The sequence below is a fragment of the Anopheles arabiensis genome, chromosome 2 (genome assembly GCF_016920715.1).
Source record: "Anopheles arabiensis isolate DONGOLA chromosome 2, AaraD3, whole genome shotgun sequence".
In the NCBI taxonomy this organism is placed as follows: Eukaryota; Metazoa; Arthropoda; class Insecta; order Diptera; family Culicidae; genus Anopheles; species Anopheles arabiensis.
The window spans coordinates 57,914,982-57,931,140 of NC_053517.1; the positions used below are offsets into that span (position 1 = coordinate 57,914,982).

Here is a 16,159-nt window from a genome sequence, read left to right on the forward strand (position 1 = left end):
TGGACGTTGTTGGATTGCTGGCAGGTCTCAGGTTCCATGAACTGAGAAGGATGTCCAATGGAATGGGTTGTTCTGGAACTTCTTTGACATCGTCATATCGCCGCTTTAGCTGGTTGCTGTGAGAACGGATAAGGCGCTGGCGTTCAGGCAGCCATACGTTGTACATGACGCTACCAATTCTTTCCAAAATTTCGCTTGCAACCCAGGTCCAAGTGTTGGAGTGGTGGACTTGGGCATATACTTTATCCTTAACTTCAAAGTGTTTTTGTTTTGCTCCATGCTTGGTGTTGTACTGATGATCTTGCGGGTTGCTTTGCTTCTTTGAAAAATTAGTGGGTGGACGAAGAAGTTCCAATGACGTCCGCATCGGATGTTTTAGTACAAGTTCACTTGGGGATTTTCCATCCGGAGCACTTTTACAAGGTGTTGACCGGTAGCAAGATAGAAAAACTTGCTCTCTACTTGGCCATTACTTTGAGGGTGAAATGGAGCGGTTTTCAAATGTATGATTCCGTTTGTCTCACAAAGTGTCTCAAAAGTATCGCTTGTCAATTGAGGGCCATTGTCTGTTACCAAGACCTCGGGATTTCCAAATCGGCTAAAGATGTTGCGAAGCTTCGAAATGGTTTCTAATGTGGTAATTTTCTTAGTTGGAATAATTTCCGGCCACTTGGAGTAGGCGTCTATCACTAGAAGAAAATATGTGCCATTTATTGGCCCTGCAAAATCTGCATGCACTCTTTGCCACGGTTTTTCTGGTATTGGCTACGATTCCAACTTGGTTTTGGTGTCAGTTTTTGCTACCGAAGCACATGCATGGCAATTTTGCACAAGTGTGGTGATGTGTTGATCTATATTAGGCCAATAAACGATGGTGCGCGCTAATGATCTCATACGATCAATTCCTGGATGCCCTTTGTGTAGCTGATGTAGGACTCTTCTTTGCAACTTCGTTGGAATATTTATTCGATCATGGTAAATCAAAATTTTTTGAGCAGAATAAATCGAGTCTCTGCGAGCAAAAAACTGCATGACTTCCGGTGGTTCTGATTGAGTGCTGCTTTTAGGCCACCCGTGATTAACATACTGTATTTTTTTTTTAATGTGTCGTCTTTGCTAGTTTCGTCTGCTATCATTTTATATGTTACCGGCAGATGTTCTATGGCTTGCGCCACTGTGTTGCATAGAACGGTTTCTGTTTCGATCGATGCGATGATGTAATCCTCATTTTCCTTTACATGTGAATTAATTAATCTGGACAGAATGTCTGTAAGTCCAAAATTGTCTGTTTTGCAGTGTTCGATACGGAAATCATCATTGTAAGCGCCCATCGTTGAAGGCGATTTGCCGTATATTGTGGAATACCGCGCTTTGATCCAAATATAGCTAGCAAGGGCTTGTGATCGGTTTGTAGAACAAACTGTCTTCCATAAATCATTCTGTGAAATTTAGTAACTGCGAACACAAGACCCAATGCTTCTTTTTCAATCTGGCTGTATTTCGTTTCTGCTAGAGTCAAGCTTCGTGAGGCATGGTAAATAGCTTTCTCTGTCCCGTCTGGAAATCGATGTGCTATACGAGCCCCTATCCCGATATTTGAGGCATCTGCTGATACCACAATATCTAATCGAGGGTTGTAGTGTGTCAACATAAGCGGTGATTGTAATATGGTTTTAAATCGATCAAATGAAATTTGGCATGCTTCGGACCATTCAAAGCTAGAACTTTCTTTAAGCAGTTCGTCCAGTGGCTGGCGAAGGGTACGCATCTCTCGTATGTATTTCCCGTAGTAGTTTATTGCACCCAGGTACGATCTTAATGTGGGAATGTCATAAGGTGGAGGCATGTTCACTATCGCTTCCACTTTTTCTGGATCTGGTCTAATTCCTTTATCAAGAAGTTGGCCCAAATACTTTACTTGATGCATGAAAAACTTGCATTTCTCGAATTTGACCGTAAACCCGTACTCTTTCAAACGATGCAATAAATGATTGAGGTTGCGTTTATGCTCTTCGTAGGTGGCTCCTCCTACTAAAATATCGTCTAGATACGGTGCCACATGAGGGAGTCCACTAAGCATAGTGTCCATTATTTGTTGGAAAGCGCCTGGAGCACTTTTTACACCTGGAGAAAGGCGATTGAATCGATACAACCCTTTGTGCGTGTTTATAGTAATAAGCTTACTGCTTTCTTCGTCAACTTGTACTTGCAAGTATGCATCGGATAAGACTAGATGACTAAATAGAATACAATTTGACATTCGCTTGAAAATATCCTCCGGCAGAGGTAGGGGATAATTGTTTGACTCGAGAGCACTATTAAGGCCAGTTGAAAAATCGGCGCAAATTCGTACTGAGCGATCTGCCTTTTTTACAACTACTATGGGCGCTGCCCACTCTGTGTACGTAACAGGGGTGATAATGCCCAACCGCTCCAATCGTTTCAATTCGTCTTCAACTACAGCCTCCATGTTGTATGACACTGGTCTTTTTGGTCTAAAAACGGGCTGAACATTCGGCTTCAAAGTAAGATGAGCTTGCGTTTTTGAGCAAAAACCCATGCGATCAGCGAAAACTTCGGGAAAATTTGCTTTCAGTTCATAGACCTGCTGTAGTGAACTTGTCATCACTTAGTGCCGTTCCTGACTAAAGACGGATTGTATTTGCACTTTTATATAAACTCACTTTATTTTTGCCACTTTACTTAAACTTAATAGCGTGGTTGGCTTCTATTGATTTGCGAAATAAATTTTGCGCGGCGGACTGGACTGCGTGATTTTACTGATACAACAACTCTCTTCTAGCTACGCGCGAGCTTCCTTTTATACGAAATAATTACATTGCGCTTATGGGCATATTTAGCTTATCCGCTCCGTTATGCATGATTACAATTTATTATCCTGCTCTATCTATCGCATTATGCGTACGTGACTTTTTGCGTACATTAGGTAACATCGTCCTTCCATGTGTATTATCCTACTGCGCAATTGGATGAACTCTATTAAATTTTCCCTATTTATCTAGTTGGTTCGGATTAGAACATATTGCACTTTTATGTCTAATATTTGTGTGCATCTAATTACAGTAATTTATGTTCTGATAATGTTTAATTTAAAATTTTATACTTGTAAAAACTATTTCTTTTGAGTGTGTTGGTGAATACGATCACGCCACTTATCATGCTATTTCATTCTATCATTAGCTGTTTCATTCTAGCCTTAGTGCGGTTTGTGTCTAGGATGTAATGAATTTACTGCAGATTATTATAGCGGATGTTATACTAATAATTGTGTCTTTGCTATTCTAATCTAATTCTAATTTGCTAAGTCTAATAGTGTCGGGTGTCGAACCTATGCTACACCTCCCCCGTTTTTGTGAATAACGTAAGATTGAGTGAATGAGCGAAAGAATTGCGTTATTCATTTAGTTCTTGATTAATCTGTTCTTATGTACTGTTGTAGTCTTTTGCGTATGCTTATTCTTGATTGTACAATTTGGATATTTAATATTCGTAATTATAAATGGACCTAAGTACAATGGATCTAATTTTTTTCTATTTTCATTTTTTAAGTATACCAAGTCTCCTATGCTTACATCTATGGGATTTATATGCTGATATAATTCTTTTTTCTCTTTTTTCTTTTTCTATTATTATGTTCTTACGTGCAATCTCATTGGACTTTTGTAGTTTAAATTTCATTTCATTGTAATATTGTTCTATATTATAAACTGGATCGATTTTATGTTTATAAATTTCTTGTGGTAGATTTGCTGTTCTACCGAAAACTAATTCAAACGGAGTATATTTTGTTTCTGTATGTGGTGTTGTATTATAAACAAACTCATAAAATTTTATCCAATCATCCCAATCATCGTGATGTTCATTAGTAAATGCTCTAAGGTATTCATTTAAGCTTCTATGATTACGTTCTAGAGCTCCAATTGTTTGTGGATGATATGGCGTTGAAAATGTTTGTTTTATTTTTAAAATTTGGGCTATTTTACCTAACACCTCATTGTTATATTCCAATCCTTGGTCTGATCTAAGCTCCAAAAAGCTTCCATAAGTCAAGATAAAATGTTCAACCAATGCTTTCGCAATCGTGTTTGCTTCTTTGTTTTTAATTGGAATGATCACTATATATTTTGATAGGTCGCATTGAATCGTAATTGCATATCTGTTGTTATTTATTGTTTTGGGTAATGGACCAACTGTGTCAATTGATATGATGGTAAATGGTTTTGCTGGAGTTGATGTGATTATAGATTTTTCTTTTGTGTGCTTATTTACTTTGCTGACTTTGCATATTTCACATTTCTGCACGTAACTTATTATATCTTGCTTCATATTATTCCATTTAAATTTTTCACGAATTTTTAAATATAATCTGTATTGCCCTATATGACCTCCTGTGGGTATGGCATGATATTCTTCCATTATTTTCAACTTTTCTTTCTCACTTGTTATCCATTTAGGTGGATCAAACAAAATTATCTCGTAACCGAAAATTGCTGTGTCTACTATTTCCTTTATGGTTAATTGAGAGTAATATTCGAATAATTTGTCCTCAACTGATATTGCTAACTTGTCTCGTTTAAATTTCTTAGCAATTTGGCATATATCTAGAAGAGCAAGTTCTATTTCTTGACTTCCATTTTGGCCTTTAGAATTGTTAAGAGGGGTAACCCTTTTTCCAAGTTGCTTATTATAGTTGTGACTACATACTTTGATTTCTATTCCATTTCTTTTAACTTCTGACTTAATTTTCAAAATCTTATTAACTTCTGACGGTCTATCTGTCTTCCAAAGTACTTGATTAGTTACTTCTTCTTTATTTCTTCCAGCTGTTGGTGTATCCTTTACTTTCTTTTGCGCCTTTACCATTGCTCTTGTGTTAACTACCATAATTGAATTGTTTTTAATGCTTTTAATATCCTCCTCTTTAGTTTTTGGGATCGATTCTTTCAACTCATCTGAATTGTACACGATTCGTGATAATGCGTCTGCTGCAACATTACTTTTTCCAGCTACGAATTGTATTGTGAAATCAAATTCTTCCAGATCTAGTCTAATTCTGGTTAATTTTGACGTTGGATTTTTCATACCAAAGAGATAAACCAGTGGTCTATGGTCTGTTCTGATTGTAAATTTCCGTCCATAAACATATGGTTTAAAATGATTTACTGCCCAGTGTATAGCTACTAATTCTTTTTCTATTATACTCTTATTCTTTTCGCCTTTAGTAAAAGTTTTACTTGCGAATGCAATAGGAAAATCTTGCCCATTTGTGATTTGGGAGAGAACTGCTCCGCACGCAAAGTTTGATGCGTCTGTAGTTATAATAAAATCTTTGCTAAAGTCTGGGTATTTAAGAATGGTTGGAGATAGCAGATGCTCCTTTAATGAATCAAATGCTGTTTGTTGTTCCTTTTTCCATTCAAAAAGTGTGCCTTTCTTTAATAAATCATTTAGTGGCTTTGCAATTTTTGCATAAACAAGTTTTGCAAGTTTTGTATAAACTTTCTGTAGTAATTACAGAAAGCTACGAATCTTCTAACTTCGTCTGCGTTAGTTGGTATAGGAAACTTTCTTATTGTTTTGAATTTGGTTTCATCAGGGTATATTCCCTGGTCCGTTATTTTGTGTCCAAGATATGTAACATCTGATTTAAAGAATTTGCACTTCTCTGGGTTCAATTTAAGATTGTAGTATCGTAATCTATTAAATACTTGTGTAAGATTTTCTATATGATTTTTCATTGAGCTTCCTATTACTATAATATCATCGATATAAATGAATGCTATTTCAGGTGTGAGGCCAGCCATTGCTATTGCCATCATACGCTGAAAACTGTTAGGACTTATGTTTAGTCCAAAAGGCAGTCTTGTGAATTGATAATGTCCTTTTGGTGTAGAAAATGCTGTATATTTTCGCGATTCTTTTTCCAAAGGGATCTGATGAAAACCTGACATCAGATCTAGAGTGCTGAAATATTTTGCATTTCCTAATTGGTCTAATATTGTGTCTATTCTCGGAAGTGGAAACTTATCTGGTAATATCTTTTTGTTCAATTGCCTAAAATCGACTACTAATCTCCATTTCTTATCGTTTCCTGTTTTTTTTGGTCACAAGCAGAATTGGTGAATTGTAAGGGGAAACGGAGTTTTCTATTATATTATTTTCTAACATCTTATTTACTTGCTGATCTATTTCTTTGCTTTGCGAATGAATTTGTTTATAGTTGGGTATATATGTAGGAATATTGTCTTTAGGAGTAATTGTTTGCTTATAAAAATTATTAGTTGTAATTGGGTCTTCATTTAAACAAAATAAATCAGAAAATTTATTTACTAGTTTACTTATTTCTTGACTAATAATATCTGGATAATTTTTTAAATTGATTTTGCTTAATATTTCTTTAACTCTATGCATATTTGTTTTAGTTTCTGCTACTTTATAAATTTCAAAGTTATTAATTGGCTCTATTGTAGGTTTGAAAAATTTCGTGTTAATAATAGTATCTTTTTCAGTAGTAGGGTAAATGTACCAATAGTGGTGCAATTTGTAGTGGTATCGATGTGTTTTAATGGATTTCAAGTGTCAGGAAGGACAATTTCTGAATATTTTAAGACATATGTTTCGGAAAATGTTTTATCTTCGCAATCACAACCATTTTTACCCTGAAATACATCAAATTTACGAAAAAATACATATTTTTGTGACTGCTTCGTTGTACCTATAATGGTGGTATGGTTCCTATAGTCGTCGTATTGTGTTCCTATAGTGGTGGTAAACAAAGATGCCTAAAAAACGGTGTATAATATCAATGAAACTTAGTTTCGAAGCTGTTTTCGTATGAATAGCAAGGATTACTGCCATAATATTGGTTTCTTGCGTAATTTGATCGTAACAAAATGTATAAATTTGATTAATGAAACTATTCACTAAAGTACTGCATCACACCTGTCGTCAACCTACACCCGGAGGAATGTGCTTGATTTGAAGTCAATTTTTCATTCTGCCAGATAAGCGAATTTTGGATTGTTTTTGGTAAATTACCTACATAAAACTCATTTCTGTTGCTTATTTTAGTGAAAACAGTACGACATGTCAAAAATGTCCTCGAAAAAATCTAAAACGATCTTTTTTTTATTGATTTTATAACTATAACCAATATAGGAACATGCCTGTTTTGTGTACCTATAATGGCACTATGGTAAAAAACACTTAAAAATGCATAAATATGATCAAAAGGCAAATAATATTAGTAAAACAATTACATTTCATAACAGTTATGTTGAAAAACTAGTAATTGCGTGGTTATGTGGTCGTTTAGAACGTTAACAGAGAAAAGGGATTCGTTATGAAATCCTAAGGATTTTGGAAAAATGTTGACACATTTCACAAAGTAATGGATTTTTCGGTCACTAAGTAACGGAATGGCCCCATTTAACTTTTAAACCCTTTGTAAAAGGCTAAAGAACATTTCACACTAACTTAAATAACTTAATTACTTTTAATTTGGCCTATAAACCGCATTTTGGAGCAATAGCACCACTATTGGTACTACCACCACTATAGGTACATTTACCCTATTAATAAATTTTATCCTTGGATTATTCTTGGAAACTATTGTATTAGCGCAAAATATTCCTGTTGTTATTTCCTGTGCATGAACTACTGAATCTTTTTTTAAATTCTTTAAATCTATTTTATGAATAATTTCACTTCTTGCTGGAATTAAGAGTGAATTGTCTTCTATAGGATGAGATATTGAGATTCCATTGATATCAAAATTTAACAAATAATATTCATAATCTATCTTACATTTATATTTTGTAAAGAAATCTCTTCCTAAAATTCCATCGGCTTCTATTTCTATAATATCTGGAATCAAGTGAAATTTATGACTAACTGTTGCGTTGTTAAATATTAAATTTGAACTAATTGTACCATAGGTAATTAAAGAGTTATTAGTAATTCCTGTAAATCTAACATTGTTATTGCTATCTATCTCATGCTGAGATCTAATTTTTCCTATTTTAAATAATGAAACTGCTGCTCCTGTGTCTATAAATAATGAACTATACTTATTTGCAGCTTTTTCTACTTTAATTGTAGTTGAATTATTGGCAGATAAATTCAATGTCATTACCGGCAGCTGTTCTATTCCTGCCGGGCTTGGCCTAAAAAATTATTCTGTTCCTCTTCTTCTTCAGCTTCAGTAGTAAATATTCTACGAGCTTGTTGATTTGAGAAGTTATTGGGCTGTGTATTTTGTCTTCCAAATTGATTATATTGTCTAGGGTTCCTATAGAAATGTCTATCTCTGTTTCTATTTGGGGTATATGTATTTGGGTTCAATCTATTTGAATTTGGACTTTCATAATACCTCCTGTTAGTTCTGTTTTGGAAGTTTGGGTTCGAGTTATATCTATTATAATTATTTGTTTTGCTGTTAGGAAATCTTTTGAAATTATTTGTGGAAAAATTTTGATTTCTATTAAAGGCTAAAACTTGATTTGAATTATTGTTTTCGATTTCATTTTCTAATACCTTTTGTGTAGCTGCTGTAATTGTTGGGTATTGTCCGACTTTAAGTAGAATTTTTGTTTCAGAGTTGGAAATTTTTTCTTTAAGTGTGTCAACTCCAACTTTAACAGCCATTTTGTTTGCTACTTCTTCGGGAATTTTTTGTTCTAGATAAAGTCCTTTTAATTTGCTAGTTAAGATTTCGACCTCTTCACAAATTTTAGTGGTTTGTCTTGCTTGGATAGTTTTTCATTGGTTGATGACTTTTTCGGGATTTGTTTTTTCTTCACATCTTACTTTTATATTTTCTAGAATTTCATCGATGTTGTCCAGATCTCGTGGTAATCCTATTCTGGCTTTCCCTGTTATTCGTGTTTTGATAAATTTTACCAGCATTACCTTTTGATCATTTGGAGTAATCTCTTTAAGTAAGTTTACAGAATCTATGAAAATGTCAAGATTCTCTTTTGATCCATCATATGTTTGAACAAGAGATGTTGCAATTTTAATATCGAAATGCGCCATTTTTTCTGTTTGGGAATCGTTTGTCATTTGGTAATTGTTTATGCGAAACTCAATCGCTGAAAAGCATTCGTTGGTTTCACTGTTAATTTTGTTTAAATACTCTTCACTTATGGCTTCTCCGAGCTCCATCAAATCCGATTGTATGGATGTTAATAGTTCTCTAGCCAAAATTTTATATTTACTTACAGTACAAACTCTAAAATTCTTTGGTAAATACTCTAATTTATGTTGTATTAACCTTAACTGGAACAATTTATCCTTTAACTTACTCATTAAATTCAATCCATTAAATAATAACGAAAATCATAATAAATAACATAATGAATTAACGTTTAAGTCCAATAAAATTATTTCGCAAAAACTATAATTGTTCCTATTTTTTTTTTTTTATTTACTTATTTTTTTTTATAACATTTTTTTTATATATATATATATATATATATTTTTTTTTTTACTGAATATTCATATATATCCCATAGTGTTATTTTACAATACCTGACTTAACGAAACTTATCGTTTGCGTGTCCTACGGCATGCACGATGTGTAGTTTAACAGCTGCTCGATGTGTATACTGCGATGGCGTCGTTGACTGCTTCCTCGCGTATTGTTGCTCGCGTTCTATCGTTCTTAACACTTTCCTCGTGTTGTTCGTTGTGGAAGTGCTGCTGCTGCTGCGATTATGGGATTGTTCAGTTCGGTTTCACTTAGCGCACTTAGTTTCACACTTTCTTGTGCACTATTCTGATTAGTATTCCGGTTCGGTATTTATGTGTCACTGCATGTGTAATTGTTGTTGCTTTTAATTCACATTTGATTTCATTTTTAGCACTGTATTGGTGATGTTTCGGGATATTCATGCAGTTTCGGGTGAGTTTTTTCACAGTTGTTGTATCACGGAACTAATTTGTATTGGTGTCACTGCACATTATTGCATCTCACTTTACGACGCGTATCGGCTTTTGTGTTTATAAGTGTAATGTGATCTAAACGTACATCTATGCCGAATACTTTAGTGTTTGTGAGCTTAGTGTATATGTATTGTGCATAATAGTGTTTACGACGAATTTGCACTCGCGATTGTTGCGATACATACCTTCGTCCGCTTTTCGCGCTATGGTATTTTTGTTTTCAAAATATAAATTTTACCATAGTGTTTACATACCGTGTCCAACGGGATTTTTATAACCTGCAGCCTTTAGTTATGCTTACTTCAGTGTTTTGTTCGTATTCCTTTGCTTTGGCTCTGTGTCACGGTCGCCATGTAGTGAACTTGTCATCACTTAGTGCCGTTCCTGACTAAAGACGGATTGTATTTGCACTTTTATATAAACTCACTTTATTTTTGCCACTTTACTTAAACTTAATAGCGTGGTTGGCTTCTATTGATTTGCGAACTAATTTTTGCGCGGCGGACTGGACTGCGTGATTTTACTGATACAACAACTCTCTTCTAGCTACGCGCGAGCTTCCTTTTATACGAAATAATTACATTGCGCTTATGGGCATATTTAGCTTATCCGCTCCGTTATGCATGATTACAATTTATTATCCTGCTCTATCTATCGCATTATGCGTACGTGACTTTTTGCGTACATTAGGTAACATCGTCCTTCCATGTGTATTATCCTACTGCGCAATTGGATGAACTCTATTAAATTTTCCCTATTTATCTAGTTGGTTCGGATTAGAACATATTGCACTTTTATGTCTAATATTTGTGTGCATCTAATTACAGTAATTTATGTTCTGATAATGTTTAATTTAAAATTTTATACTTGTAAAAACTATTTCTTTTGAGTGTGTTGGTGAATACGATCACGCCACTTATCATGCTATTTCATTCTATCATTAGCTGTTTCATTCTAGCCTTAGTGCGGTTTGTGTCTAGGATGTAATGAATTTACTGCAGATTATTATAGCGGATGTTATACTAATAATTGTGTCTTTGCTATTCTAATCTAATTCTAATTTGCTAAGTCTAATAGTGTCGGGTGTCGAACCTATGCTACACTGCTGATCTGGCTGTTGCTCAACCTTGTTGCATAATGTTGAGAAAGGTATGTCCCATAGTCCAAATTCATCCATCAGGTCAGCACCTAAAACATTCAAGGGTATGTTAGCGCGACACACATAACCCTCACCTTCTTTTTGTGTTCCGTTGAGAATGAATGTAGCACGACACATTGCTTCGATGTCTAAACTATCCCCGGAAGCTGTTTTAACTTGGCAGTCAGGTGGTGCTGTCGATGGTGTTCCGATGTTCTTCCAGTTTTGCTGGGATATTATGGTGATGTCAGACCCAGAATCTAGTTGTAACATGACTGGAACTCCGTTGATGATAGTTTCCACGTAACGCCGACCTCGGTTCAATGCATTGACGGTAACTATATTAGATGTTCGCTGTTGCTGTGGTTTGACGGGTAATTTTGGCGAAAAACATGCACAATAACCTTCCTTGTGTCCTGTCCGCCCGCAATCATTGCATTTGTGTTGTTTGTATTCGCATAAATTGGAAAAATGCATTCCTCCACATGACCAACATGGTGTTTTTGGTGTCGCTGATCTTTTTTCACCGTGCTTTCCCGCCTTGCGATAGTAACTTTGAGAATCATTTTTCCGTACTGCTTGTGATGTTGCGACTGGAGTAGTAATAGTTGATTCGATAAGCGAAGTGTCCCTTTTTAAGTTCATCAAACTTGTGCACTCTTCTACTATTTTCTCCAATGTAATGTCTTGTGTCTCATTGATTTTGGACAAAAGGCGCATTCGAATGTCTGCATCTTTCTGTGATTTGAGTCCACAAACGAAGATGAGGGATTTGAACTGTTCCTCTTTCAGCTCTTGCAGCTTGAAATCGACACATGCTTTGTTTACTCTGCACGAGTATGTAATATAATCTTCGCTTTCTTCTTTAATTGTTTGGAGACATTGATACCGTCGATGAAATGTGGATACTGCACTACCAAAAATGGTTTTGAGTTTAGCAACCGTCTCGTCGAAAGAGAACTCTTTTGACAGCTTTGGTAGGATGAAAGACGTGTACCGTTCGTGCGCTGCTGGGTTAAGTTTCCGTAGGAGAAGTCTAACCTTCGCACTGTCGTCAAGTTTTTCGGCATCTTTCTCAAATAAATCTGCATACCGTGAAAACCATGCATTAAAAGAATGACCTTTATCTACGTCGTACACGAACTCCGTAATGTTTGTCGATAGCGAGTCCAAGATGAGCTCACTGCTAAGCGTCGTTTGCGAGTTTAGCCACATGCTATCCATCTGTTCCGCCATTTTGTTCATCAGCTGCTGCTGGTTTTGAAGAATCTGAAGCAAAGCATCTTTGCTCAAATTTTCTGTTTGACCTGCTGGTCCTGCTGGTGGATGTGACATTTTGGCTAATGCTGAGGCTTTGCTGGGGTGTTTACAAGTTTTAATAAACTTTTCACGATCCTCGTCGCCACTTGTTGTATATTTCGAGACAATGTGCTTGCTTTATTGTTGAGTTCGCAAGACAAAGTGAGTTGAATACACGAAGCGACATTTGACAACTGACGTTTCAACCAAGATGTCGAAACTTGGTGAGAAGAGATGTGACGGTTACCCAACAGTATCTGTTTATACGGGTTTGATTACGTTTGCTAGTTTTATTATAGTCCTACGTTGTGTTACAAATTACAAAGTTTTAGTGAAGTTAAAGAAAAAATGGCTGAACAATATCCGTGGTGTTTTAAGTGTTGCGCACAAGTACGTCTTTCTCTTCTCGAGTTCACGAAGCGTCTGTCTTCTCCTTACAAAAAATTGGTAGTGATGAGCGTCACCGCGGAATCGATCATTCCGTGCGGATCGGAACTGTATCCCTCACTGAGCTGTCAAAATATGACCCAAACAGCAAATTCTCCTAAACAAAATGTATGATAAATTCAAATCCAAACAGTATCCATATAAAGTACGCCTGCTCTCATCAACAAGCAAGTTACGAGAGCGAAGAGGTCTCGAAGGCACGTAGATGTTGCTCTTCTCTAATATACAACGTCTAATTCGTATTTTTTTTAAAATATTTTAGCAACAAATACACATTTGTTTACCTAAAACGATGCTCGAGCGTCTGTAGACCAAGCAGAAGGTAATGTGAGCGATAACTTGGCATGGTTGTGAGTCCTCTGAATTGGTCGTATTTTAAAGCAAGTCTTGTAAACTACCGTTGTATTGCCTCTATTGTGTTTATCATCGTAGTGCAATTCGGGAAATTTAAACTGAAGTCCAGTGTAACGCCTAGATCACAAACTTCTTGACGACAATCTAACACACTGCCTAACAACGAATTACGAATTATATGATCGTTTTTTCAAGTCTATGAAACGTTAAAATAAAAAATAACAAGGGCTAGCTCGATATCGTTTTTAGACACCATGTACCAAACACCAAGCATGAGTTTCTTCGTCCATGGGGCCCCTATTGGGCACAAAAGTTCTGGATGAGACTACAGTACACATTGTTGTATATGCTGGTATTACCATCCACGGGGCCCCTAAATAGACGGGGCCTCAGCGGCTGCTCAGTCCGCGTTCCGTTAAATCCGCCACTGTCCTCATCAGGAGGTAAACAAACGGTTTCGAAAAATATGTTTGTTTCAATGAAATCATGTATTAAACAGCTTGGGGAATGATTTTTGGCTATTTTTAGGACATTTAAGAATGAAAAATTAATCGCTGCGGCACAGGGTGTAAACAAAACAAATGACAGCACTACAGATTTGCTGAACATGTCAACGCCTACTTCCGAACATTTCTATCAGACCTACTATTTTACTCGAATGACATTAGATTCCGTCGGAAGCACTCGAGTCGAGCCGGTATCGTTTTCACCATTCGTATTGATGAAAGTTTCGTCGACATTTTTGTTCTAGCATCTGTGTGTTTGACAGTTGGTCGAAGCAATCGGCGGTCGGAGTGAGTGTAAACAAACGGATTCAGCACTTCTTTAAAATCATTTTTTACCATAATTTTGTTGAAAATGGGATAAATATGAGTGATGAGAATGTTAATAAACTTATGTCAAACTCAATTACACACATAGACAGTGACTTAAATTCTTTGTGAGTTTAAATTTGCGCGTTTCCGACAGCTTGAGCTGTCGGCAGAAAATCTGTCGCATGCACCTTCCTGTTCGAGCAATACAGTACCGATTTTTACTTCGTCGACTCGAATCTGCCGATGAGTTACTCGAAGCGGAACGTTGCTAGCAAAACGATACGAAAATGAACATAATGAACGTGCGAGTGAATCTTCTCGAATGCCGAACGCAATATAATAGGCTTGTATATCTCGCTGAAAGAGTCTATTATATGCCTGAACGAATCTAAAACTCGCTGAACATGTCTATATAATCCTCGAAAACCCTGTAATGGTGCTTGTTTACTTACCATGACCTCCCATTATACCGTGTGTAATAAACAAGGGTGCTCGACCGGTGGCTTCATCCTTTGACAAAATGGTTCGAATTAAGGTAGGATCAGTTAGTACTACAGTATAAACTTGTCCCATCCACAACCCGTATGTAGTACCATATTGTCGTGCAAGTCGAGAAAAAGTTTCGTATGGTTTAAGAGGGTCAATTAATGTTAAACATCCAATAAATGGAAAACCATATGGTCCCGGAGGCTTTTTGTGTCGGCTCAACAAAGTTATGAAGATACAGCAAAACAATAACAAAATTACTAAACACATCAGCATTATCATTGTGTAACTATATAATTCATATGAATATACAGTAGATCCTCGTATAATAAATCCGCTCCAGTAACTCTCTCCTTGTACTTTACTTGAAATTTTGTTTTTAATCTGGAAAAGAGATAGAATGCAAAAAATGTAATGGGACACTGATTAATGGAATCATGAAAATGTAAGTTAATTACATAAACAAAATCAATTTTAAGTAGTCACATATTATGTTTAAGTAATTACAGCTCACCAGGCTCCGGTGGGTTTGCCATGTTGTACGCAAGGAAACGGACCACCCAGCCCGTAAAGCCCTCCTTAAAGATCGTCAACAAGAAAAAAGGAGACGTAGTATGCACAATTTGAGGAGACAGAATGGCATAGAGCGTCCGCTATTAAGGCAGGGGTAACGGATTTCGAACACTCCTGTGGCAGGCCAAGACCGAAAAGTAGCGCCGGATAAGTAAGAGAGTATGTAATCACATGTTATATACTCCCTGTGTTATGTTAGTTTATATTCACTAGTAAATTTGGACCGGTTATAGCGATACGCAACAGAAACTCATATATGTATACTGAATGCAGGAAATATTTCATGCAAACATCTCGAAAAGCAAAACATTTCTCTTGTGATAATTTTATAATTGCCCTATAAGGCTGAGTTGCTATTTTGGTACTGATTTCTATCCAAATCTTATGTCGGTTCATAATCCTTCCAAATTTTTGCCTTATTTACAATTTTGGTAAATGTTACTGTTTAAATAACATTTGCAATCGTGTTCCAAATTTTTTCTAAGTATTGACTATTCCGTTATCTATGACCATTTTGTACAAACACTTACAACACACAAATTTTTAATTTAGTCGTTCTTGACAATTGGAATAGCTACTATTAAACATCATGGGATAAACATCTACTATCAAATCACGGGCCCAACAATACGAGGGGTTTTAGGGTATCTCGCGCTCTAATTCTCTAGTCGTCTTGTTCTCGCCTAAAGCAGTTCGGTCCAACCAAACTTTCAGGCCCCCTTCCACTGAACTTCTTGGAGGCTCGGCTATGCTCGAATGACGTCATGCATTAGGCCATTTGCTGTGTTGGTGCGCACAGCTGGCATCAGTCAGGCTTTTTCTTTCTCGCCTGCTGTGCTATACATAACCAAATTTTGTTGCAGATAAAGTGCAATTTTTTTTTCTAATTTTGATGAAAACCTGATATAGCGAAGTAAAAATAAAATTAAAGAAGTGTTAGCAAGCTTTAACTGTGCTGTACAACGCGTTCTTCCTCGATTCGAAGGGCTGCGTGCATGTACCGGTGAAGGAGAGTGGTGCGTTGAACAACACAACACCAGACCGCAAGCAAACTGGATAATTCGACTGTTTCGGATGTAGT

At 36.2% G+C, this 16,159-nt stretch overlaps 2 protein-coding genes across 3 annotated transcripts in view; both read right to left on the reverse strand.

Annotated features, from left to right (window-relative positions):
• Positions 1-16,159, reverse strand: part of LOC120898543 (cytochrome P450 306a1-like) — an 80,331-nt gene that overhangs the window by 13,058 nt on the left and 51,114 nt on the right. Inside the window, exon 2 of one of the 2 annotated variants that reach the window (XM_040304535.1) lies at positions 14,472-14,889. The exons of the other annotated variant lie outside the window; for it this stretch is intronic. Coding sequence (XP_040160469.1) covers positions 14,472-14,787 — 316 coding nt within the window. The 5' untranslated portion in view covers positions 14,788-14,889. The remainder of the gene's footprint in view (positions 1-14,471; positions 14,890-16,159) is intronic. 2 annotated transcript variants of the gene reach the window in all.
• Positions 3,253-14,442, reverse strand: LOC120898544 (uncharacterized protein K02A2.6-like). Its single transcript, XM_040304537.1, has 2 exons — positions 11,070-14,442; positions 3,253-3,360 (listed from the first exon to the last, which is right to left on the reverse strand). The coding sequence occupies exons 1-2, from the start codon at positions 12,437-12,439 to the stop codon at positions 3,303-3,305; spliced, it is 1,428 nt and encodes a 475-aa protein (XP_040160471.1). The 5' UTR covers positions 12,440-14,442; the 3' UTR covers positions 3,253-3,302.